This window comes from Streptopelia decaocto (genome assembly GCF_964273445.1).
Source record: "Streptopelia decaocto genome assembly, chromosome: 7".
Classification (NCBI taxonomy): Eukaryota; Metazoa; Chordata; class Aves; order Columbiformes; family Columbidae; genus Streptopelia; species Streptopelia decaocto.
In genome coordinates, this window is record NC_138661.1 from 48,019,114 (window position 1) to 48,045,684 (window position 26,571).

The window sequence follows — 26,571 nt, forward strand, 5'->3', positions numbered from 1 at the left end:
CAGAGTAAAGAATTGTCTCTAGTCTTTATGCAGTACTATTTTAAAAGGTCACTCCCACTTCTCATGGAAGAATCTTCTAAGATTTTTCTGTCCATTGTTCCCTGGCGCTACTGCCCACCTCTTTCAGCAGCGGGTAGGGCATAATGGTTCTGAAAATGAACGTTCCATATTCTGTCATCAATGGCAGTGCATGACATTCATATGTGTAAGAATGTTTTCAAGGCCCTGCAAGTATATCTTTCCATTATTACAAATTACTTTGTACAGATACTGCTAGTTTGAAAGGAGCTTTATTCAATTTTCATGGGCTTGCAAACCAGTGGGAAAAAACATTCATGCATTAGGTGTTAAAAAAGTAAAGCACCACTGACTAGACTGAAATTAATCACCTGACAGGAAATAATTGCAATAAATACTGATGCTAGTATTATCCGTCTGTTAGGAAAGTCTTAAAATTTTGGACAAATATCCACTGAACTTTTCTACTTCATGTCAGAATATAAATTACATGTCTCCATATTTGCTGTTTATTTTAGATTGTAATAAAGATGAAAATCTACTGAAATTTATTTCAACTCTGTAATGGTTTACCGGTATGCATCTATGTTATCTAATTAAAAAAAAAAAAAAACAAAACAAAAACCAACAAACAAACCCAAACCAAAACAACAACAAAAACCCAACAAACAACAAAACACACACACACACACAAAAACAAACACAAAACACCCAAACTTCAAATTTACAGGTCCTGAGTTTGATCTCTTTTCTGCATAGGAATGCTTAGGATTACTTGCATAATAAGTGTATTATGTATTTTGTAATGCAAGATCACATGATCATTTAGTCTGATATATTTACACACCACATGATGGTCCCGACTTGATTACTGTTTGAACAGAGGGCATCCTTGAGGAAAATATTTCATCTTGATGAAAAGCTGGTGTGACAAAGAATCTACTATAACCCTTTATAAGTTGTTTCAGCCAATGATTATTATATTTTCATTTTTTGTTGTATAGTATGCAGTTTTTTAAATCCGAAATTTTCTGTGAGAAATGTCCAGTCTCTTGGTGTAGTTATTTTTTGTAAACTGAAGAGTCTGTATTATCTGTATTTGTTGTCCTATACATCAGTAATTACAGACGGTAAATAAGTCACTTGGGAATGTGGTTTGGGGTTTTTTAATAATTTTTATGGCTGTGTTCTGAAGCTTCTCCATTCATGGATTGTAAAAATGCGCTAATACTATGGTCATTTTTTCACTAAGATGTCAGGAGTTCACCCCTCACAGTACCACTTACTGCTTTTTATTGTTGCTTGGCAAGACAGAGTTTCCTATACTCTATCCACCATCTTCAGACCTTACATTGGGTCGTTAAAAATAGTAAATAATTTTCACATACTTATCTTGCCAATTAGTCAGCAATACCGTATGAACTTCTTCCTAATTAGTTTATTATACTGTAAATCTTTTGTTATCTTCATATTTTATCTGTAAGAAGCTATGACTTTTAAAAGATAGTTGGTAAAAAGTATATGCCGTCAAGGACTTACTTATTACTGGACCCAGAGCAAGCATACACATGCAAAAAATATAACTTACCTGAGGACTGATATCTAATTAACAGCTATACGAAGTCAACTGTAATTATTACACTGTAGCGTAGATTGACGGACTTGTCATGATATATTATTTTTTCAATAATTTCTTTACCTGCAAGTTTCAAATCCAAGTTCATGAGCTTTCTTCAACTGTTCTAGTGTTGACAAAGTACTATTGAGAGCTCTGCAGAGTTCAACTGCTTCAGATCGTGTGAGACTGTAGCGACCATTTTTCTCAACATGAAAAACTCCTCCATATCTGCAACTTACATTGAATTCTGTTATTGAAAGAAAATAAAAAAAAAAAGGATTTTCAAATTGTAAACTTAACACTTCACTGAAGACCTGGAAATTATTTATTTTCAATTATAGTGCTTTCAATGCAAACCAACAACAAGTAGCAGCTACAGATTTGTTCAGAATGAGAGCTAGCACTTTCAGTTACCTTCTTCATACTTCCCTTCTGTGAGCTGAGACACATGCCAAATCTTCAGCCTTTCCAAAAATAGCAATAAACATGGTTTTGTGAGGTATCTAGCACTTTTAAAATACCATTAACAGTAACATGCAAAAGATGTAAATACATTGTGTAAGCCTTGGAAGCTACATTACTGCAAAACTAACTGAATGTATTTGAAAACAAAGTATTTACTTAATGACAGATTTTTTTTAAAGATAATTGTAAGGTTCTCTAATTGTTTCACTGTAATGCCTTCACAGTGAATCCTTTTAAAATGAATGTATACATCAATACCCAGTTTCAGAACTAGTTCAGGCAACATGCTCCTATTATTAGCTAGACAAAAGCCAAAAGCTTGCACTGGTTTGATGTTGCATGATCTATATGAGACGAAACCTAAATTATCTTCACATATATTCTGAATAAGGACAACATTGTACTGTTAAATAGTCCCTGAAAGAGCGTCTTTAAGCTCTTCTTTTTCAGCCTGCTAGGGAAGAAAGAGAAGCATCAACTACACATTATGTAAGAGTCCACATGAATTAACTTCTTGCCCTCTGTTCGTTCATCTTGACAATACTTCCCTCCATTTCAAAAGGCTTCCCCTTGCTGAGCTCACTCTCAGACATAAAAGTTTTACTGCCAACGTATGTCGGAGTTTCAATTTGTACTGCAGTAAGCCTATTTAATATTGAAGGGTGTCTTAGATGGATTTTAATTTAAAAATACTGTAAAAGTTTGCACATGGAAGTAACTTTCAATGGCAAGCAGTAAGAGGGTAAAAATAATGAATAAAATAAAAAAAAGTAGATGCCACAGTTGTGTTGCCCAATTTGTTTCCTGGCCTACAGGAAGGGAGCACCTCATAAAATTCACTACAAACACTGAACAAAAGGCATAAGTGCTGGAGACTCTGAGGACATCACACCCCATTCATCTTTATGTCGGAATGATACTGCCTACAGAATGAAAAAGGTACAATGGGAAAACAGTATGATCCAAGAAAAGTCTGTGACTGAATAAACTGAGATAAAATAAACATTATTTGAACATCTTTTTTCAACAAAACAGCTAAGAAAGATGGAAGGGGAAGACAGGGCATAATCATGTGCATAGAGAAAATGAGGAAAGATCAGGATGCTTCAAAGCAATATTAACTTTTCTCCTGCCCCACCTTTCCTCTAAGAGAAAAAAGTGGTTGCAACTCCAGACTGGAATGGCAACTGCAAAGCACACTTAATTGGAGTAGCCTGTTATTACTGGTGAAGAGAGGAGCATGACTCATTTTTACCTCAATTTTAATGGGACTTCCACATGCAAGAAAGGGAAAATAGACCAGTCTTATCCAAATAATAAAAAGGGGTGTCTGTATCATCTATTTGAAATAAAAGTTGCAATATAATTATTTTCCTAGAAGACCCAAAATGCAATTCATGTACATTCGCATTGATACTTTCTATTTGAATAACAAGCAACTTTACTAAGGTCATTTTTGCCTGACAGCCTATTTTCTCCTATAGCATACATGTGGGAGCAAATGATATCAAACAAGATGTGTACTCTTCCTTCAGCTGCTTTCACTCATTGGTAAACTGAGCTCATTCTATCTACACTGTATCTACTCAGTGTAAATTGCAAAGAATGTTCCTCTTCACAGGGTACAGGAAACAAGGAGAAAAAATACCAGATTAGATCCAGACTGTATGGTGTGTGAGAAGACAACCATTATTTGCAGCAAAAGTAGGAATTCAAGAGTATTGATGACTGCTTGTCCAAGGGATACTTTCACACAGGCAACAGAATTAAAATTCTTCCCACAAAAAGAATGTAAAAAATATCTCTTCTCCTACCTGCCCCCACTTATTTTGGCTACACTGATTTTTTTTTCAGCCTAAATTGATATACGTTGCATAGCTCTTTAACAGTTTTGGTGATTACAGTTCTTATTATCTTTATTTTCTTATGTTATAAAAAAATACCAAGATGACATAATTTTTTAGTTTTGCAAAATTTATGCAAGACTATCGTGTTTTCTCAACTGCCTTTATTGTGACACAGTTGTTTTCTTCCAGGGAAAACTAGTTCTATTAAAATTTCTCTGATGACAGCCACGTCATGAGAGGTTTTGAAGGCAAGAATGAGGAATCTGTGTGGAATGGAACACTAACAAACACATTTTTCTTTCCAGAAGGACTTACTCCCTCACTGGAGAGCTGAGTTTCACAGTCTGAGGAGAAACTAGGGGATTAATATAAGATGACAGTCCCAGCAAGTTCCCACACGTGATTCTGAACTAGTCACAATGTTTCCACAAGTGTCAGACACAGACATGCCCAGGACTGGTGTTGGGGACCAGATGGACTAGGGACATGCAGTCACACCCCATGCTGAACAGTACCACATGCTCAAAAGTAATTGCCATGGGTGCCTAGAAGTCACCAATGTACTCATCAGATGTTCAGCTTGCAGATCCAAATAGTTGTTGTCTTATGACAACACAATGAATAGATACCCTGCACAGAAGGATGTGGCCCAAGACTACTGCTATGGGATGGAGCTGCTCTAACAGCTGCCATGTGAGCAACTTTTACTTTGGCTTGGAATGCTCCATATTCAAAACCTGACATTATTTTGGAAGTTGTCGTGTCTGTAACTGTATTAAACATAAATGACCTAGACAGGAAAAGGGCTTCTCTTTAGTTTTCCCTTCTTGACTCTCTTTTCCCTTTAGAAAAGGCAGGCCTAAATTTGTTAATAATGAAACATACTCTGTGAAGCCCAAGACTTAATATTAAATTTGGGGATCAGATCACAAATTTCTGTTTGATTACTTACAAGTATCAAGCTCCATGATTTTGGAACTAGATTTGTTTGAAACATCAACATATCTTCCAGTAACTTGAGGCTAATTTCTGAAGAACCTTTCCTGCTTATTTTGGGTTGCCTTTGAATCTTGCAGCTCATCCCAGATTCACTGAAATATTAAGTGAAGTTCACTTTTGTTTAGAGTGAATTTGATTCAGCTGTCATCAAACCTCACTCCATTCATGGCTTTAAAAAACTATATTATATGCCTCATTACCCAGAGATCCCATTGTAGTCAGTTGATTAAAGTCAATTCTTAAACTCCAAGTGTTGAAAATAAATACGCTTATTGGAATAGGCTTAATGGAACTAAATGTAGGCTACAGTAACACACATGTACTGTTTTCTATGGAAATGCTCAGCCTGGCTCTACAACGTAATACTGTAGACCAGGACACCTCTGGGAAGTATCAGGCTTATTGCACATGTGTTAACCAACTGCACTTCACACAGAAGAGATAAAGCTCTCAGGAAGCCTTGCTCCTGCAGTGTGGGAGATCATGCGTGTGCCCAGGAGGCCCTGGGCAAAAACTGTGGCAATTTAACTATCAAAACTGGTTTTGAGGCCATCCAATTAGTTGACACTTTGCCCTAAAGTCATGTTGAGACAGCATGCTTTGTTTTTATTTTTACTGATATCTTCTACAACTACTATTAATGTTCGTAACATTGTTGTCGTATAGACACTCTGTTCATGAAACAGTCAATGTGGAAAAAAGACCACAGCAGCACCTAAAACTCACATGACTTTTCACAGTCTAAGCAAATTGCATAAACCCAGCATCTCCTCTGTGAAGACAGTAACTACCACATTTTAAAAATGGCAAAATACAGATACAGAGAATTCTGCCCAGAGCTGTCAAGGAATGCAGAGTTTTTTCTTTATGGTCCCATATTTTAACATCCAGACAATGGGTACCCATAATTGAATTAATGAAAATATTTCTAGTCTTATCAACAGAAAACTTATCAAAAATAAAAGTTGGGTTAAATTAAAAACTTAAATTCTTTTTTCCATGCTGAGCCTTATAGACTAATTTTGAGTGAAGGAAGAACCATGGTTACCCAATCCACATTTTCCCTTAGTACAGGAAGGTCAAATCCAATAATTTGATGTTGATGTCACTTAGCTGGCTTTAACATATTTTTTCCTCTGTTGCAAGCGACAGGCAATGCAAAACTCATACTGTGTGCCAAACTATTACTGATCCCTTCAACTCTTTTGAAGTTTCAGAAGAACTTAATCAGAGCGAATCACAAACAGCACTCAAACCTTCCCTTCTGTTCTCTCTGATAGCTGGCAGGCTTTACGGCCTGACAGGTCATGATCTTTTCCCGACATCCATATGATGTGCTACAGCCAAAAGACGAAGTTGTTTAATAATAGCTCTTAAAAAAGGCAAAAACTACTAGACATGTCTGAATTGTCATCCTCATTAGTCTCATCCAGACCATGAGACTCACGTGACTCAACCCAAAGCCATGGAATACCTCTAAGCATGCAATGAATTTTATGAGCATGGAGTACATAAACTTCCACACTGGCCCTTTCTCCCTGTCTTTCCTGGCACTTCTGCTCCTCTGTCTCAAGCAGCTGTATGCAAGCCATTCTCTGCTATTGCCATTAATGTATCTAAACCAGGCTCAATTAATAATTTTCAGCCAAAATCACTAACTCCACTTCCACAATTTGTCAGCTAGAGTCCACTAGTCTGATAGAATTTACTGAGACAGACTAAAGAGCATTGTGCTTTCATGAAAGTGTAAGTTACACCCAGATTATTAATACTAGAAGCTCATTAGAATTTGTCACAGGAAGAAGCCAGGTCCAATCTCCATCTCCACCCTGGTTCTGCAACCTTTACACACAATGAGTAATACTGACTCACGCAAACTCTTCTGATTGGAGTCAATTTTCCATATTTTTGATCCACTGTATGGATGCTTCATGCACTGCTCCATGCTTTTCATTGTTTTCAAGACAATACCTAGAGGTTTCATCCTCAAGGTGGATGCTTATATTTAAAAAAAAAAAAAAAGTTATTTTAACATCTGCAGAGATAAATCAAAGCAAATGAAGTGGAAGATTTGAAAAAACCCTGCCCCCCTTAAACAAAAACCTGTAGAAGAATATTTAGACACAATGTTGTTAGCAGACTTCTTGGTAAAACCACAGTCTGTATTGCATGGCAACCAGGAAATGTTAGTGTGCTGTTCTCATGGGGATTTTCCTTTTTGGTTTTTAGTTCAAGATGACTGATAGGTCACCAGGATGTGACAATTTGGGGCTGAAAACAGGGAAAGAACTAGAAGTTTGACAATGCAGATAGCTTTCATTCTCTGTTTTAAAATAGCATCGTTTTTACATTTATTGTAAGAACTTTCTTCTAAATGTATTAAACAGATTTCAAGCTCTAGGCAGATATACATGGGTAAACATTTCCTTATAATCACAGATCATTTAATCTTGTACCCACACTTCTGAACAGGAACAACCATTAGCTTAGCAGTGATATCTACATTTTGAATATTAGCACCTGCTTTAATGCATGCTAGTAATGAAGTAGAGAAAAGTGGCTTATTTGAAACGGAAGAGCCTCCTAGTAAGTACGGTTCCCCTCCAGGCAAATCTAGAAATCGGGCCATATGAGTCCTAAGATCTAGGGAGGTTTCTCTCAGTTCAGACCTATCTCTAGTTGATGTTTGAGGTTTTTTAATGTTTCTCAGGAAAACTATTTCATAGCTAAATAAGAATGCATATTTGACTCTTGACTAGAGGAAGTGCCCTCTGAATACAAAATTTAATATGGTACGGATTCATGAAACATCTCAGGATCCAAGACATTTTGTCAACAGATACACTAAGACAGCCCAGTTACCATCATTTTCACATCTGAGGAAACTTAAATGTACAAAAGTATCATTCGGTCATTACATAATACACTACAATATACGTGGGCCTGGGTGGCAATATTATTTGCTGAGTATTCCACCATTTATTTAGAGGTTATTAGTAAAACCATTCACTAAAGCAATTTGCAGCCTAGACAATTTTAATAGGATACAGAGGATTCTACCTTTATGTCAGAAGCTGGACTAAAGTCCAGGTCAGCATTGATGAAAACCACTGGACAGCTGTTTGCTAGTTATGTAAAATGATTCCTTAATTTCAGGCCAAATCACTAATAGACACGTGTCAGCATCATTAAAACACACCTACAACTGAATCCCTCAGGGCCTGATAGAGAAAGGAAATTGTGCTGGGAAAATCAGTCTCTAAACTGGAATGACTATACAATGATCAAAATTTAGAAGTCAAATTCTGCAGGATCCATGTGAATAAAACAAGTTTGTGTCTATGAGGCTTCAGTCCTTTACCACTACAACAAAAAAGCACCAAAGATCAAGCAACATGTACAGTCATTTAGTCTGCCTGGTTTATGTTTTACTGTTTTCCCAGTTGTATTCTTGCTCCACTAGCCACCATTCTCTACAGAAAGCAAAGAAGCAAACCTGGAAATAAGCCACCTACACCATAAGTGAGTCTTCTCCAAACAGTGACAGTGAAAGTAAGTAAGTACAGATTCTAGGGAGTTGTCAGATGAAATACTTGCCTTGGGGTTTTGCCAAGTTGTGAAACCTAAAAAAATGTACAGGAAGATTTAGAGGGAATAAACCTTCTTTTCAGTTTTGGAAGTATCACTTGTGTATTCTTAAAGCAAAACAAGGGTTTTCTTTTTCAGGTTGAAATGGCCTTTCATTTTGAAACGTAATTAGTTTGCACAAAATACAATTATTTAAGAAAGTTAAGTTTAAATGTATATATGGTTGCAATACAAGTAGAGTGTTTAAGGAACCAGTCCAATATTTCCCTGTAGCATTTTTAAAAATTTCATGTTTTCATTTCAGTTTGGCATAGGAGAATGTTCTAAATCTTGAAAATTTTCATGTGAGAGGAAAAAAATAGTTATACCCCTAAGAGATTCTCTGCACACCTATTTTTTCAAAGACAGTAAAGTCCAGGGAAACACTTGTTGCAAGGAGTTCCTGCTATAGACAACATAATAAATAAATAAATAAATAGGAAAAAAAAATTCTGACCTTTCCTTCAAATTGTGCTGAAACTGTTCCTACTACCAAGTTATATTTTTCTACCTACTAATTTGGGCTGAAAGGCCAAATAGATAGCAGCTTCCTCAGTCTCTTGTATGCTGTCAAATACACAAAATGTCATGACATAGCCTTGCTGACCCTGCTCCTTAGAATTAAACCTGGCGAGAGGGGTCAAGGACAACAGGAAGAGCTTTTTCAAATATGTGGCAGATAAAACTAACATCAGAGGCAATGTAGGCTCACTGATTAATGAGGTGGGTGCCCTGGTGACAGAAGATACAGAAAAGGCAGAGTTACTGAATGCCTTCTTTGTCTCTGTCTATACTTCCAGAAGCTGTCCTGAGGAGCACCATACTGCTGAGGCCCCAGAGGAAGGCAGGACAATGGAGGAGTTTGCCTCAGTTGATGACGACTGGGTTAGGGAGCAGTTAGGCAATCTGGACATCCATAAATCCATGGGTCCAGATGGGATGCACCCACAGCTGCTGAGGGAGCTGGCTGAGGTCATTGCTGGGCCGTTCTCCATCATTTTTGCCAAGACTTGGGAAACAGGAGAGGTGTCTGAGGACTGGAGGAAAGCAAATGCCACTCCAGTCTTCAAAAAGGACAAGAAGGAGGACTCGGGTAACTATAGACTGGTCAGCCTCACCTCCATCCCTGGGAAACTGATGGACCGACTTACCCTTGGTGCCATCTCAAGGCATATCAGAAATAAGAGGGTCATTAGAGGCAGTCAACATGGCTTCACCAAGGGGAAGTCGTGCTTGACCAATCTCATTCATTTTTATGAGGACATAACAAGGTGGATAGATGATGGCAGGGCGGTGGATGTGGTCTACCTTGACTTCAGTAAGGCATTTGACACAGTCTCCCACAGCATCTTTACAGCTAAACTGAGGGAGTGTGGTCTGGATGATTGGGTAGTAAGGTGGACTGCGAACTGGCTGAGGAAGCCAGAGAGTTGTGGTCAATGGGACGGAGTCTAGTTGGAGGCCTGTATCTAGTGGAGTGCCTCAAGGGTCAATACTGGGGCCTATATTATTCAATATATTCATCGATTATTTGGATGAGGGAACAGAGTGTACTATCAGCAAGTTTGCTGATGACACCAAGCTGGGAGGAGTGGCTGACACACGAGAAGGCTGTGCTGCCATCCAGCAAGACCTGGACAGGCTGGAGAGTTGGGCAGGGAAAAATTCAATGAAATATAACAAGGAAAAGTGTAGAGTCTTGCATCTGAGTAGGAACAACCCCAGGTTCCAGTATAAGTTGGGGAAAGACCTATTAGGGAGCAGTGTAGGGGAAAGGGACCTGGGAGTCCTGGTGGACAGCAGGATGACCATGAGTCAGCACTGTGCCCTTGTGGCCAGGAAGGCCAATGGCATCCTGGGGTGTATTAGAAGGGGGGTGGTTAGTAGGTCGAGAGAGATTCTCCTTCCCCTCTACTCTGCCCTGGTGAGACCACACCTGGATTATTGTGTCCAGTTCTGGGCCCCTCAGTTCAAGAAGGACAGGGAACTGCTGGAGAGAGTTCAGCGCAGGGCAACAAAGATGATTTAAGGGAGTGGAGCATCGTCCTTATGAGGAAAGGCTGAGGGAGCTGGGTCTCTTTAGCTTGGAGCAGACTTTATTAATGTTTACAAATATATAGGGTGAATGTCACGAGGATGGAGCCAGACTCTTCTCGGTGACAACCAATGGTAGGACAAGGGGTAATGGGTTCAAACTGGAACACAAAAGGTTCCACTTAAATATGAGAAGAAACTTCTTCTCATTAAGGGTGACAGAACACTGGAACACGGGAGGTTGTGGAGTCTCCTACTCTGGAGACATTCAAAACCCACCTGGACACATTCCTGTGTAACCTCATCTAGGTGTTCCTGCTCCGGCAGGGAGATTGAACTAGATGATCTTTCAAGGGCCCTTGCAATCCCTAACATTCTGTGATTCTGTGTGAGGTGGATCTCTGAAAAGAAGATATGTGGCTGGGGATACAGAGAGTAGCCAGAGAGGGATATGCTGCAGTAGGAGGATTTCCTTTCTCCAACATATGTTAATGAATATTCCTTACTTTTCTCTTACTTCAGTAAGTGTACACTGGAAATGGGATATGAGACAAAACACAAGCTGTTGACTTCCTTCTAAAATATCCTTTGTAATGAATCTGCCTACTGGTCACCAAGTCATTGTCTCTTTAAGGGATTGAAGACTTTTACCCATTGGTAAACAGATAATCTGATAGCTTTCCTGGTTACTAAATTTAAAAAGTGGAGGTGGGAGTGGCACATTAATGAATCAAGAATTCATAGCGTCATTCAAAATGCAAGTAACTATGAGAAATATGCTTCATTCCTCAGCAGTTGCTGCAGGAAGAAAAGTCTGTTAATGCATCTTCCAAACATACTTCATCTGCTTGGCAACTATAGCTCTGGTAAACATCCTGAGTGAGCATATACAGTGTCATCTCTTACAATAAACTTCCTTGCTGCTGACACTAGTATTATTATTTTTGTAATAGTTTCACCCAATAATGAGTTGAAAGTTTTCAGACTCCACTAGAACATGGTACAGCTGTGCAGCACCCCAGTGGAAATATTGCAGGCAGTGAAATCATAGTCCTGGAATTAGATAGTTATCATTTATGTCCCCCTCAAGGTGATGAAAACATAATCACTGTTGATACTAGGAAAGCTTCAGGCTGTACAATGGGTAGACTAACCCCTACCACTAAGTAACAGGGACTTTGGAGCAAATCAGTTAGGATCAGTTCCACACTATCCAGATGAAGAAATATATATGAAACAAAGCTGGTGAATAATAGTCAGAGTCTGATTTTCATTGTTTGACTGAAAGAAAATTGTTCAGGCATTTTGGGTACAAGCAGGTGAGACACAGTGTTGCTCAGCAGACAGATACCCAGCCTGGAGCTCAAAGGGCCTTATGCTTATTCCGTCCTCTGTCACATATGAGCTGATAAGCCAATTCATCTCTTTACCTCAGTTTACAACTAACCTTAATAATGAAATTTTAGATTTACTGAAATAGAATGCTGCACTGGCAAAGAACTATTACCTTGTTATTTTATTGTGTTCTTATAGTTTTTACATTCAGCCTCCGTCTGAGCTTTGACAAGTCACAGGAAGTATGATTTAAGTTCTATGGTTATTTGGGTAAAAAATTAGTACAAAAATCAGTCCTGTGATTAACGAGTCCAATTAAATGACAGATTTTGAATTTTAATTATTTGTAGCATGCTACTTAATAATAATACCAGGTATGATTTGAAACTATTTGTCACATAATATTGATTATTTTTTGTGGTAGTTTTTTTTTTTCCTAAACCATTTCTGAACTAAAAACTGTGCATTTTATATTTCTTCTGGTCTTCTGAGTTATAAGGGAAAACCTTCAATAGGTCTTCTCAACATTTTTAACTCATTTGTACAATAGGTTCATTATGGGAAAGTAAGCAATGATTAAAACTGAAAAAGAGAAAAAAAGACACTGAGTAAGAAGCAGAACATCTATTGAATTTAACAAGGCCATTTCAAATGAAAACAGAAAAAGGAACCCCAAGAATCTTTTTAAAAGCTATGAAAGCCAGCCAGTTAAAATAAAGATAACATTAGTCTGGCAGGCAGGCTAAAAAGAAGGCAGCTGCTCAGAATGTGCCTCACAATATAAGACATGTCAAAGGACAAATCCTAGTAACAAAAAACAGCAGAAAAGGATTGCCCAAACAGTACTTATTCCAAACTCAGCTTCCCCACAATGCAGATGAACTAACTCCCAGTTTATTTTACAAATGTATTCCATTTTTTATTTTTTTCAAATCCATGGAAAAATGAAAATGAAATCCAGCCTTTTTGTAGAAGTTGTACAAATTTATAAGGCGGAACCTTATATAACAATACAAAGTAGGATAATAGTAAACACTTAATTCAGCGATCACAGTTCTTAATTGCATATTGATTAAATTATTGTCCGATAATCAATTGAATTTGGCCTGCTAGAAATCAAACTGGAGAACAGAAACCTCCAATGTAATGCATGATTCAATGAGTCATACTAAATTCAGATTTCTCAGATTAAGAATACAGCTATAACCCTTGTATGTAACTTTACAGTTTTAAACACAGATAAAACACTACTTTTGAATATTTGTGATTTTCACAAAAAAAAAAACACAAACAAGCACACAACAACAAAAAACAGAACAAGGTATAGTATCATCTATATTCTGAAGGTGTCCAGAATATGGAAGATTTCTGAGTCCTAAAAAATTTCTGGATGAATGATAATCAAGTCAAAACCAAAAACTGAAGAAAGTTACTAGAATCAACTGTTAGCAAAAAGCAGTTGACTTGCTTTGTAAAGTTACAATGAAAAACTGCTTTCTTTCCACAGTGGGAATTTTAGTATCTTCTGCTAGCAGTGCTATCTGGTCGTTATTATCGACAAAACTTTACAAATGGTGTGATTTGAAGAGATCAGAAATGGTGGATATGAAAAAGAAAGTAAAGAAACAATCTTGGAAGAATGTGTTCTCTTAAGAACAGATCATGGAAGAAGTCTGAAGAGCTTAATTCAGAGGCAACAATGAAAGGTGAAAATTGCATATCCAGGTGTACAAGCCACTGCAGTTTCAGAGATGGAGAGTGGGTTCATCTCAATATGTTCCTGTCCACAAAAACCCAAAAAGTACACCACCAAAGGTACATTTTCAATAGAGGAATGGCAACCATTGTGCTTTTAAGAGCACTGGGAAGCAAACTACACACTACTGAAAAAAATAAAAATATACATTTCATTTTCACTTGCTGAAGACCTTGAAACTTTACTGTGGAAATATTAGGGCAGACTAATAGTGAAAAACACACTAAACTTAAGATTTTTGTTGGCAGAAAGACTTGGCTTGGATCTGAAGTAAGTGTGATTCAAACAGAAAGCTGCCCCTGGAAATTATCACTTTGTAAAAAGCATGCTACCAATTAACACAATTCACTTAATCAAATCTCGCCTAGAATCTATAGAGATCAGTGGGAAAGGCCTTATGCTACCTTAAATCACTGCAACCTTCTGACAATGGAAGAGAACACTGTCATTTCTACTACTCCCTCTGTTTTTTTCCCCAATACCAGAATGGCAGGGATCCCATAGCCTATAACCAAAATGCCCGGGTCAGCAAGCAACTTCTACTGGAATTTTTGGTGGCAAAATATTTACATTTTCTGGACTCTATATCACTCTATCCACCCACATACTACAGTTTCAAGAATCTTGAGATTCATACTGAAAATACTGATGAGCAAGAAACTTTCCCAAGATGCATGCAGGTTATTCATAACCCAAGCCAAATGTTCAGCTAAATATCTTTGGTAATTCTCAGTCTTAGTTTTGACTCTTTTACAATTGACTTAATAAAAAAGTATGTTAAATAACTATAGTTTACAATTAACATTAGTATGCGTACAATGCTGTTACTATCAGAAATTAGGTGAGAATAATGACATGATTAACATATTTTTTCCTAGTAAAAAAAAAAAAAAAGTTTATTTAAACTTAACAGCTCATGAGAGGCAGTGAAGATTCACCTGAGTGAGGGAAGAATGGGAAGGAGGCATTGGCAGCATGGCCTTGTTATTCTGTGAATTCAAATACTTAATTGAATCCCACATCTATTTAGGCAGTGGAGATATATAAGGGCAATGCATGTAACCATGCTTAAATAGTGAAGCATCATTGTCTCCCAAAGGTGCTAGAATCATCATGAAGGCAGTGATTTTGCTGTGATGCTCGCTGATTCTAGTAATCTTCTATGTTAATGAGATATAGCTGGATTTTATTAAAATATACAGTCTTTGAATGGCAAATGGTACAGTGACAGGCCTCAATTTGGGTACTGTGAGTTTCATGACATTGGAAAGCATCATGAAGTCAGATTCACTCTGAGCAAGAGTCAGTTCAAGAAGAAAATCAGGAATAAGCCATCTTAGTAAATATATAATCCTAGATAGGTAGTAGAAGTCATTAGGAAATATGAAAGAAGAAGAAAAAAAATCTCCATCTCCAGAAAGAAACATGAACTACTTGTTATATGAATTACCTGTATAAAAACATACTCTTTGCAAAGCATTAACAGAAACCAAATTTGGATTCAGTCATTTGTTTTAATAATCTCTAAGCCACAGGGTACACCTCCTCCTAGAAAACTGGATGACTGGGCATTTCTCTAATCCCCAGAGACAGAAAATGCTGTCTAGCATTTGTGCCTAGTGATGTTATGAAAAAAAATTAATAACTGTACTCATCTTACCCCATGATGCTCTAAGATTGCCTCTGCTTCACTCTTTAAAAGGCCAGTTAATTGTGTGCTCTTTTCAGAGCGAACACAAACTATATCACTAGTGGATAATGTGTGAGAGTCAGCAGGTCAAGGAGATGTTGACAAAATATAGCAAAACTACTGTGATCTTTTCCCACTCAGTGAGCAGCCATGAAATACAGCCATTAGAAAAGGAATTAATAGGACTGATCTAATAGAAATGTCAGGAGATACGAAAACCATCATAAACACTGAGAACAGCTCTGCAATGTTTTACAGCACAACAGTGAGCAAATGGATTCATGGCTTTCTAAGGCAAGCCACAAAAGCAGGAAAGAAACTTCTGTCTAGGCAGTCATCATGGGAAGGTGTCTCATGCTCAGAATGTTACTGATTCCAATACAAGAATTGTGAATTGCATAGCTGCCTGTCTATAATCTTAACTGTGCCCATTCAGTGATGGACTGCAACTACCAAATATCTATTCTCAGTAAGCTATAAAATCATTTTGTTACATTCTAGAAAAGAGGAGTTTAGAGCTTAATTTGAGATATTAATAAATGTATTTTTCTTTTCTCTGCTAGAAGAGTTTTTGCTTGATGTTGAACACAATGACAGCAAATCACACTTGCCAGCACAATAGGCCAAAATCAAAAGAAAATCAGAAAAAATACAAATAAGAGAATTTTCCTGCCATTAAAGTCTTCTCTGAGGCCTGTCTCTTGGAAGAAGAACTTGGTCTATGCATTTCATTTTTCCTGAGAATGACTAAGCTGCTAAGCGGAAGTTTTACTAGATCAAAGGATATAACCTTCTATCACAGACACAAGTTGACAAGAGTCTATCAGATTTATTGGACTGCTTCAGCCATATGTCCCAGAGAAATGAAGGTGGATTAGATAATAGGTGCAAGAAACAAAAAAGTTTTTGAAAAGACGACATGGACATTAAAAAAACATACATGTGTACCACCTGGATACACCTAGTTGCTATACAGTGACACTCAAACATCTCCGGACTATTAATCTTCTGGCTGCATGGCAGTCTGGCATTGTGGCCAGGTGGCCCACATTTGGGTTAGAGACAGTGGGTCTATTCTTGGCTGCTTCTTTGGTTTGCTGGGTTATTTAATGTCTCCTGGCACTGAGTTTTCCTGGAGTATCAAGTATTTATGTAGAAATACCTCCAAGATCTCAAAAAGCTGGTATTTATCACTAGGAAGTACGGTTTCAAACAGGAGAGAAACTTGACTAAGTTTAAGATATCATTCTTCAGTCAATTATAAGATCAATTCTAAAGTTCTTTAACCCATTAAAGTGTTACATTTGACAGTAAGACAAAAGATTTAAGTCAATTCTCATTTGCCAAACAACTTAAAATCCCTAATTATAAAAATATATGTCTTTAATAGAACTTTTAAAGAAAAGTACATTTTGCATTTGCTGTTGGGTAACAGGAACCAAGTGCTTTTGAACTGGAAATATCTGCCAGTCTTGTATATAATAGCAAACACACAAGGAAACAGGATAAAGTTGTCAGAGTGAAAGTTTTATCTGATTTTTATAGCACTGCTACTGGATAAACTGATTCGAACAGAATGAATATTATTTCACTTCCACGTTCTAAATGTTTACATATGTTGAATTTATGCATAAGCAATATGTAGGAGCTGAGAACAAAAATATTATAAATATGAAAACTCATTAGCAAGAGAAGCTTTTTTTTCTCTACACTTACACATCTGAGTGAATGATGGAAAAGGGAAATGGCACATAAATTATGGAGGACACCTAATCAAGCAGGAGGAGGAAGAACAGGGAAGTGACTGAAAGCAAAACATTAAAAATAGTTCAGGCCTCACCCTCTGTATCTTCATTATTAATGAATCATGTTTCTTCATAACTGGCAAATACTACTTTTCCTTGAACCTGCGCAGTTAACTGCTCCATATTCCTTGTGCAGAAGCTTAACCCAGAGCACCATGAAGGAGCTGGGAAGACCTTGCTGCCTTAGAAGTGATGTACTGTATCACTGCCTTAGCCTTCTTATTCCATGATAGGGATACTCCATCTTTTCTATAAGATGTACATTGGCCAATGGCAAAGAGTAGGTAAACGACTAATCACTAACATCACAAATCAACCCTATGGCACTGTTGAACTATGGCATTTACATGCTGTAGAAAGCAGCTTCCAGCTTGCTTAGTCTGAGTGGGAATGTGTGTTTTGCCTTCTCCCCGAAAACAGCTGCAGTCATACTGCTCTGGCAAGCATGACACCAACACCTTGCTGATAAGCCTCCCTGGTGGCAAGATATGTTCTCTCAGAGAGGTTGCCAACTTAAGGTTGGTGCTTTAATTTTAGACCCTGATTTGAAGGCAGCTTGCCTGCTGCTTGGACAGAGCTCACTCACCTCTGCCCACAGGGTCCTGGGTGGCCACACACACCATGTGCTGAGCTCCAATTAACCTTTCACTTCTGTATGGGAATGCTGCAAGAAACTATTCATTACACCTACCTACACATACAACACCCTTCTTCTCTACAGACACTTACCCATTAACAAAAATAACAATTAGAAAGCCCCCTGAGAACCTGTTTTGCTAACTGTGAGACATATATAATCAACAAAAGCTATGTCACAGCAGATATTTTTTAAATTATACGTTCTGTCAAGGGAAGTTTCTTATTTAAAAAAAGCAAATATTTAATAAAACAGACATAAACTGTGTAGTTGATGATTGCTGGCTAATGCCCTTTACCTAGGCAGCTGTGAGTCTGTACCCTGGCAAACGGTTTTATAACCATCTCACATCGCTTTTGGAACAGTATCATTAGCAGAAACAGAGTTGGAAGTTTTACCACAGCAGCTGCACACTTGACCTTTTTTTTTTTCTTTCTGCAAAGACACAACACAGTCTCTTAGAGTTTCCAGCTACTGAGCCTAGGTCAGGAATCAATAGAAAGAAAGCGAAACAACGTATTTTTTAAACTGCAAATGCAAGTAAAATTCAGTTCTCTGTGATTTTTACTTTTAATCAGCATGGTTGCTTGAGCTTCCATGTTAGTAATTGCTAAAATTGTAATTATTCAACACCTTATTTTTCTGTTTCACAGTGTGAGAGTTGAAGGTTATTGTACTGAAATAAGATTACTGTGTTATAAAATGCAACCAGAGTTGTCATGTAGAGGAACTGGAGAGTCCCAAAACCAGTGCATAGAAAAGGGAGTTCACTTATGTTCTTAATTGTGCGCACAGACTCAAAGAGTGACTGCAGGTTTTATTAGGCAGGAAACAGAGAGATTTGAACTTCAAATCACAACTAACTGAACTTTCAGTCTGACTGAAAAGATTCTCCAAGGAAAACGCATTTTTCTCTCCGTTGCCATTTCATATTACTGTCTGCAAATTCACTCATATGACAAACTGCTCTGTTGTCCCTTGGGTGGGGTCAGCTCTGGCAGAAGCAGCAAGGGAGGAAAATCACAGCCAGCTGCTACTGATATTACTGTTGATGCCACTGTAAGGAGGCCTGTGATTTGACAGGGAAGAAACTGATCAACATTCAGGCCTGACACAATCTTCTCTGCTACCACTATTAGCAGCAGCAAAAGAGGTCACTGATAATTACAGCATCTGATGGCTTTGAAATGATTATTACCTCCCTGAGAGTGAGAGATAACTGTGTCTTAACAGCTGATGATCTTCTGGTCTAGTCTAGAAAATGTCAAGCAGCTATTCCAAACTGGCTTCACACCTGCAGCTGTCAATTACTCACGGAAGATGGTCCAAATCACTAGATATATAACAAAGAAAACCTGACAGGTAAAGGCAAAGAAGATAGACTGTGGATGTGGGTTTTACTTGGTAGCAACCATGATGTATGTATCTGAGATGTGTTGATGACAAACTCAACCTTTCTTGCTCTTCTCACTTTGCTGGCCTTCAATTGGAAGTTCAAACTTCTCTAGTCTAGGAATTCAATTAGTGCTGAAAAATGAAATTTAATTCTCAGTTACCAGCTCATGCTAAAATATCACATGTTTTGAACACAGTGAAATGTTCCAGTACAGTGTTGTATTGTTTTCAAAGTAGGCAAGATTACTGTGGTGGGTCATGTTTGTTTCATGATTATCCTTTCTCTGAAGTTACGGTTCATGGTAACTATGTACATTTAGCATTTATCCTGGACAAAGGGATTTTAGAGGAGGGTTTGGTAGAACACCTTCTCTCACTCTTTCATATCAGGTCCTCTTTAAAAAAAAAAAGCTTTGTAAAAAACTGAATATATGCCACTTGAAGTTGAGAATTATTATCTTCTATCTTGACTGCATTTTCAGACACCTATCCATTAGTGCAGGAACAGAAACATAAGGCAAGAAGACCAGAAAGTAAATGGAGAAGCCTTCGTACAGCATCTCTGGAATTAAAAAGAAAACATTTAAGTTCTTGAGCTGATTTATCCTCTCTTTATATCAGAAGCTTTACATAATTTTTTCCTTGCTGCTTTGCAATGTATTCCACTACCAGTCAACTAAGTTCATAACTAAAATTATCCTTTTATCAAAGAAGAAACAAAGTTACCAGAGGTCTTCTACTCCATCTTCTTACTCAGTAGCACAATCACCAATACCCAAACTGTCTATTCTGTCCTTATCTAATCTGTCCTTAAAAACAATGTGTTTTAGCAACCCGTTTTCAGACCTCATTACTGCTGCTGTCTAGCCACTCCCTCTGAATACCACCTCTTCTCTAGTAAGAACATTGCCATCTTGCATTATTTGCCCTTTGATTTTTAATTAACCCATATCCCACAGAGCTCACCAGAACTTTTTCCTCTGCCATGTCATCAATGCAGTTTTTACTTTTTGTAACTTTTCACGTATCTATAGGCTCCACTCCTATTATACATTTTTTTTATTCATAATTTATTTTCCCCTGTTACTCATAGTTGCTATCCAAATTGGCAGAAGTGTCTGCAGAGGTTTACACTAGGTTCTTGGAAAAGTTTCAGATTCCTTCTCTAACTTAACTTCTTCAAGACTTCATGCTTTCTATATAACTAATTTTAGTTGCTTACTGCAATCTACCTTGCTCTCTGTCATACAAACAAACATCTCTTTGAGACCTACATTTTTCCTCAGTATGATTTCCTGCCATCTTCTATAACTTCTTTGATTTGAAATGGCAGTTCTCCTTCAATTAAAGCATTTTTTTTACCCCTTCAGGAAATTCTTGAGAACCCATCTTTTCTACAAGTATTTTAGCAGTAATGAGCTCATGATTTGCTGCGCTGTTCATACCTGTCTATCAGTGTCTCAGGACATCTCATTCTGACAGCACATTTCTGCTATAGCAGAACCTCATGCATGTTTAGGTGCTAGATTAATAAGTGCAATAATAATACTGTGTTCAAGTCCTAGCCTCTAAAAGTAATGGGAACTGTTCTGGAAAGAAAGACACACCAGGTATGGGGGAACATTTCATTTACCTTTGGCTAGACCTACCAGTGGTTTTAAAAGCATTTAGTTTAAAAAGTTCTTCCTCGAGTGTATGATGCTAAGCTTTTCTCTGACTTCCTGTTGTACATGGTTCTACATTGTGATGAACACCAATAACTAAAGAATCAACAAACATTTCTCCAAAGACTGAAAGATGATCATCTGTCATGGTTTGTTGGCTCTGTGTGCAAGTATTCCAAGGGGAGATACAAAGTTTACATTAAAGGATGATGGAACTTCAAGTGAACTTCAATAAAGTCCAGTTACTTTGGACCTAGGAGAATAGCCAAGATACACACTGTAAGCACTAAGTGAAAATAAATTAGTACAAAGAGCTTCTTCAAACTGTTTTATTTACCAATTTACATGATGGATATATAAGCCAAGTGACAGGCAGGTCCCTTCCTTTGTGACTGATAGTTATAGTAGTCCTTTCTCAGACCCTTGCCTCATTCTGACTCACAACCTATCCAATGCTACCAGCTAAGCTTCTCTCTCACACTGGTGAACTCATTCTCCCTCTTTTCAATTAATTTTTACTACTACTTCTATTCCAGCTTCTTCCAGTTTGGGGGTCAAAATTCTAGGATTCGCTTAGTGTTAACTAAGAAAACTTTGCAATAAATATTTTTACAAATACATGATGCTCATAGGGGAAAATCTCCTCCAGAATAATCATTAACCAAGATGTCAGCATTTATATCCTCCTGGATCCAGACTCCTTATACAATGAAATTCACATCAATATAATGAGTACGCCTTGCTCATATGTCAATGACAGTATGGTCATAACAGCGTAGAACCCAGGATGAGTAACTTTTCCAGCTGCTCTCTATATCTCATCTTTCCTTTAGTAGTCATGTTAACAGAAATCCCAGGCCCCTTCTAATTTTGCCAAATTCTGCACTAAAAGAATCAAAATTCCAACTAAGAAGCACATCTGAATTCTGTCTTCAAGCCAGGTGTTTCCCAACAGCAATGGCCAGTACTCTGTGATAAACAGCAAAGTCAGTGGTTTAAAAAAGAAAATAAAACCCCCATTAACTGCTGTTTTGAAATCCTGACTGACTACAAAGTCATGCTGGAATGTACCACATACCAGCTAAAATATATTGTAGATATAGTCTAATATCTTGGTAAGCCATTAAAGAAACTTCCCTGTGGGGCATATGCGAAGTTTGACATACTTTTTGTAACTCTGCTGAAGTCTATATGATAGGGTTTTCTGCTATGTTTCACTGTAAGAATGCGTTACTTCCAGAGTCACTGCAGACCCTGCTTCTTTAGGATTCTCCTGGCAGTCATAGAAGAAGAAATCAGTTGAGTAGATGATAACCAAATAATTACAATACTTAATACAGCATACAGAATTGGACCAAGCCAAGTTTTAAACACATCTCAGACATACTTATTATTCCTACAGTACCCCTGCACTTTGTTTAAGGGCTTTATCCATATACTTTCTTTTAGCAAGAGCATTTTGATACAATGGACATACAATTTCATAAAGAAAAACAATAAGGGTGCTGCAGCTGTCACAGATATGCTGGGAACTGTTCACTCTGCACACCCATTCACAGCCCAGCAGGGCTGCAACCATTACAGAAGTATCCACTGCTGCTCAAATGAATGAGATATATATTTACTATACACATGCACAGAGTCCTTCAGTGACAATGGTCATGTATTTTGTTAGACTCATGGAACCGAAGATTAGAAAAATAATGTAGAAGAGTAATTGTTAACCCTTACCACAAAATGCCTTGAGGCAGTTGTTGTCACAGTGAGAGTCTATTAAAAGCATGGCCATTTCCCTCAAACATGCACCATGTGAAATTTCAAAAGCATTTTGTCATTTTGGACACACAATGTTTATTTATTTTCTCTGTATTGATGTTTCATTTTTAAAGACAAATATTTGAAGCGGGTAATGAAGCTACAGAAAGTTAATTGATGAACAACAGAATTTTGTGATCACTTCTAACCTGCTTTGTTCCAAAATCTCATCAGTCAACCACAAAGAAAGCTGAGGGAGTCAGAAACAATATGCTTGGCATGAAAGCTCTTCAAATTTTAATCACAGATCACTGCAGTTTTGCTTCTGTGCAGCAAATACAGTATGTATTAGGTGTTAGTTCAGCCCATGTAAACTCAAGAATATAGTTGTTGTACGCTGGGGGATCCATCCCCATCTGCCCAGCCCTCCTCTTTACTCTCTGAAATGGAGCTGGAAGAGCAAACTATGTAACAGCAGTAACACTGTCGAACTGAGCTTTACTAGAGCTATTTTAAATTCCCTGATGTACTTCTACTCTTAGTTTAAACTTAACTTTAATGATCTACAATTCACTTTTTATAGATCTGGAATTGCCCTTTACAAGTAATACACAGCTTTCCATGACTGTACAGACCAGCACAGCTGAGGTTACAGTTCTAAAGCATCTCTGATAATTCTTACAAATAATAAAACTTTATATAATAAAGATAGGTGCAAGAAAGCTGTTAGCTATCTAGCTCTTGCTTTCTGAAGCATAAATTTATTAGCAACCGTATGTGTTTTCATTCATAAAAAAACTTACGTGTTTCTGTTAGACAAAGCTTCAGCAAACATAATCCAAAAGTTGCCGATAAGAAGAAATTGGCCATTGTTTTCTCAGAACGGGTTTGCAAAAACAGATATCCTTGCAAGTGTCAGAAGGAAGAAAAGTCTCGACGCTTGTTAAGCCTGCAGTCAATGAGTCTGAAGTTGGCTGCACTTTTTATTCTGATTCAAAGGAACAGAAGTAATGACATAACTGGGAGGGGGAGTTCCATCAAACCATCAAAAGTCACACCCGTATTGCAACAAAAGTTACCCAGCAGGGGAAGGGCGGGACGGAGGGGAAGGCGGGGCGGGGGGAGGGGGAGAGAAGCGGGCAGAGAGCGGGGGCGGGCGGGCCGGCGGAGGAGGAGAGCTAGTACCGACTAAGCAGCCACACTCAAGTTTTAAAGAGGCACTAAACCTTCTCTTCTTACACAAGTACAGTCAAAAGTTACGCTTGCCGGAAAATTTGTGTAATCTCTCTTGAGTTAGGTCTGTTTGTTACAAGCTTCCTCTTCTGCATTTTAAAATTGCAACCCAGGTGAACATAAAGCACTAGAGTTTCTGAACCTCAGCAGAGCATCCACAACTGCCTTGACATTTCCCCAAAAATTTTTGCTTATTTTGTCCCATCTCACAATTTTCTCTTTTTGCCACTAAATTTAGAGCAAGCAAAATGCCTACACTGCAATTAACCTTTCTAAAATGTTTCTATTCATCCCTGGAGAATAACCTCATGCAGAAGATAAGTTGAGGCAATTCAGTCTCCCACAGCCCACTCTACCCTTGGCTTCTCTGCACAGGTTGCTCCAACAAAAGTGGTAACTAACGGCAGTGCCAGCAGTCATACTAAGGACTAAGGTGGATATGTTATTGTATATATGGTATGAGGTATTCCTCCTTTTCCAAATTTACAAAGCAGAGAAATTAATGAGCATGTATGACCATCTTTGGCATTCAGACAAGGTTTCATTTCCCTAGGGATGTAAGTTCATTGCAGTGTGGTGTTTTGTGTGACTCTAGATGCAACGTGAAATCCTCATTGAAAACCTCAAAGCCTCTGTATATAAGCAAAAGGCACGTCTGTTGTGTGCCTTAGTGATTTCTCATGGTTTCTCCATACACTGGTTTCCTTTCAGAGCTGCAGAATCGCACAGTGATCTATGTGCAGTGGAACTGAGGGGTTGGTCAGGGATCACCAAAGCCAGTACATCTCACCTTTAACAATAAATCTGTGGCAATGACTAACATTCAGTAATGCCCTGATTTCAGTTTCATTTGGCAAATTTGAAATTAATAGTTCTATATCAGATTACCATTTTGTCTATCCACCCACTTGAAACAATTTTCTTATTATTTTTTAATCTCTGTTAACACAAACAATGGAAAAATACAGACAAGTCTTTCCAGCCACAAGCACACATGAACATTACACAAAGAGGTTTTCATTGCCTTGTCTTCGACTTTTGACTTAGAGATGGTTGGCTATCCCTTCCTTGGTCAGCCAAACTTTTAGCAACAGGTTCCAGCAAGCTTTTCCTATGGGTCTAGAATATCCGATGGAACAATATTAAAGTGAAAATCTTTCTTTAAAACACAGGGGATCTTTTTATTAAGAAGCTACCAACTTTGAAGTTACAGATAAAACACATTTAATTTAGTGAATATTGCTACTTTTTATATTTAAACAAATGGCTTTAAAAGCAAGGAAAAAACATATACACCTTACTGTTTATAGTAGCAGAAAAGAAATAGTTCTGTGAACTCCTGTTCATTTATAGCTATGGATACTTTGGCATTGAAATATATGACTGAAGTTTAGAGGCATTTAAAATGTTGGTGCACAGGAAATACATGTTGTAAGTTTACTAAGCAAATATTTTTCTTCAATTGCTAAATGACTTTTAAAATTCACTCCTATGGATGAAACCAAATAATGTATTATTTAATTAAAATTTATGTATCTTTTTTGATGAGTGTAAAACACCACTCTGTTAATGTCCTGTATTCACAATTATGTGGAATGAAAAAATGAGAGAAATGAAGAAAAATGTTCATTTCAGGGATGTGGACAAGTGTTACACAGGCAAAGTGTTATTTTACCAGGAGTAGAAATTCCTAGTCTGAATTCCTATATCTGAATTTTCTAATTCTAGCCCTTCTGACGTCAGATTATGAACAGGTTGTTTTCTCAATCATTTGATATGCATCTTCTTAGTACTCTTCGTGTGTTTGGCAGGGGTGGGTGGTATTCTGCTTTGGAAAGTCTCTCTCTTGCTTATTGCCCTATAAAATTGGGCTAAGATTAGACACATTTACACCAGGTACATGGATGTGTTAGTACCAAATGCAAAAGAAAAAGGCAGATGTATACAAGAAAAATAATTCATCACAGAACGTCATTTCATGTGATAACCACAGAAATAATTAATAAACTGTATGCATATAACATGAAAGTTTGCCCATTTCACATGCCATCTCTTTGCTTACACACAAGCCTAGGGCACACACTTGCATTCCAATGTACTGAGCACTTCAAAGAGCTGGTATTAACAAATAAGTAAAAAAGCTGACAGAAAAATATTTCATTCTTTCCCACCCAAACATGGAACTTCTTCCCTGAAATATGTTGGTCTGAGATAGACAGCAGTCCAAAGGTAGCCTGGGTGCAGGGCTTGATGCTACCCAGAAAATTAGTCAAAGGACACAGACAGCTCTGAGGAAATTATTTTTTTGTTTTGGGGGTTTCTTTGTGAGAAACGCATAGCTTTTCATTTAGCTTGGGATAATCCTAGTATATAGGAACAGAAAAATCCTAAAGCAAATATTCAGCAACACAGCATCACTTTAAGTTGAGCCTATCAGTTTATTATTATTTGTTTTCATGACCTTATTGTTAACAATGCAAATCCCATAGTTAAGTGTTCGAGCTTTTGGAATTTGCTTACTCCCTTGGCAACAAGCGGGTAAATTACTGGCACTAAAAAATTGTAGAATAACAAGTTGTACCAAATGAATTAATTTTTCAAAAGAGAATGAAACAATATAACTAAAAAGGATTAAAATTCACCGTTTAAAAATGTGTTTTTCTTTGAAGCCTTTGATGCAGCAGATACTGAAT

The 26,571-nt window shown here is 37.6% G+C and overlaps 1 protein-coding gene across 2 annotated transcripts in view; it reads right to left on the reverse strand.

Annotated features, from left to right (window-relative positions):
* The window catches only part of CD44 (CD44 molecule (IN blood group)), a 53,379-nt gene extending 29,680 nt beyond the window's left edge, over positions 1–23,699 (reverse strand). For both annotated transcript variants that reach the window (XM_082058238.1, XM_082058237.1), the window contains exons 1-2: positions 23,449–23,699; positions 1,718–1,883 (exon numbers count right to left, since the gene is read on the reverse strand). In XM_082058238.1, coding sequence (XP_081914364.1) covers positions 1,718–1,883; positions 23,449–23,515 — 233 coding nt within the window. In that variant the 5' untranslated portion in view covers positions 23,516–23,699. The remainder of the gene's footprint in view (positions 1–1,717; positions 1,884–23,448) is intronic.
* Positions 23,700–26,571: the final 2,872 nt, after the last annotated feature.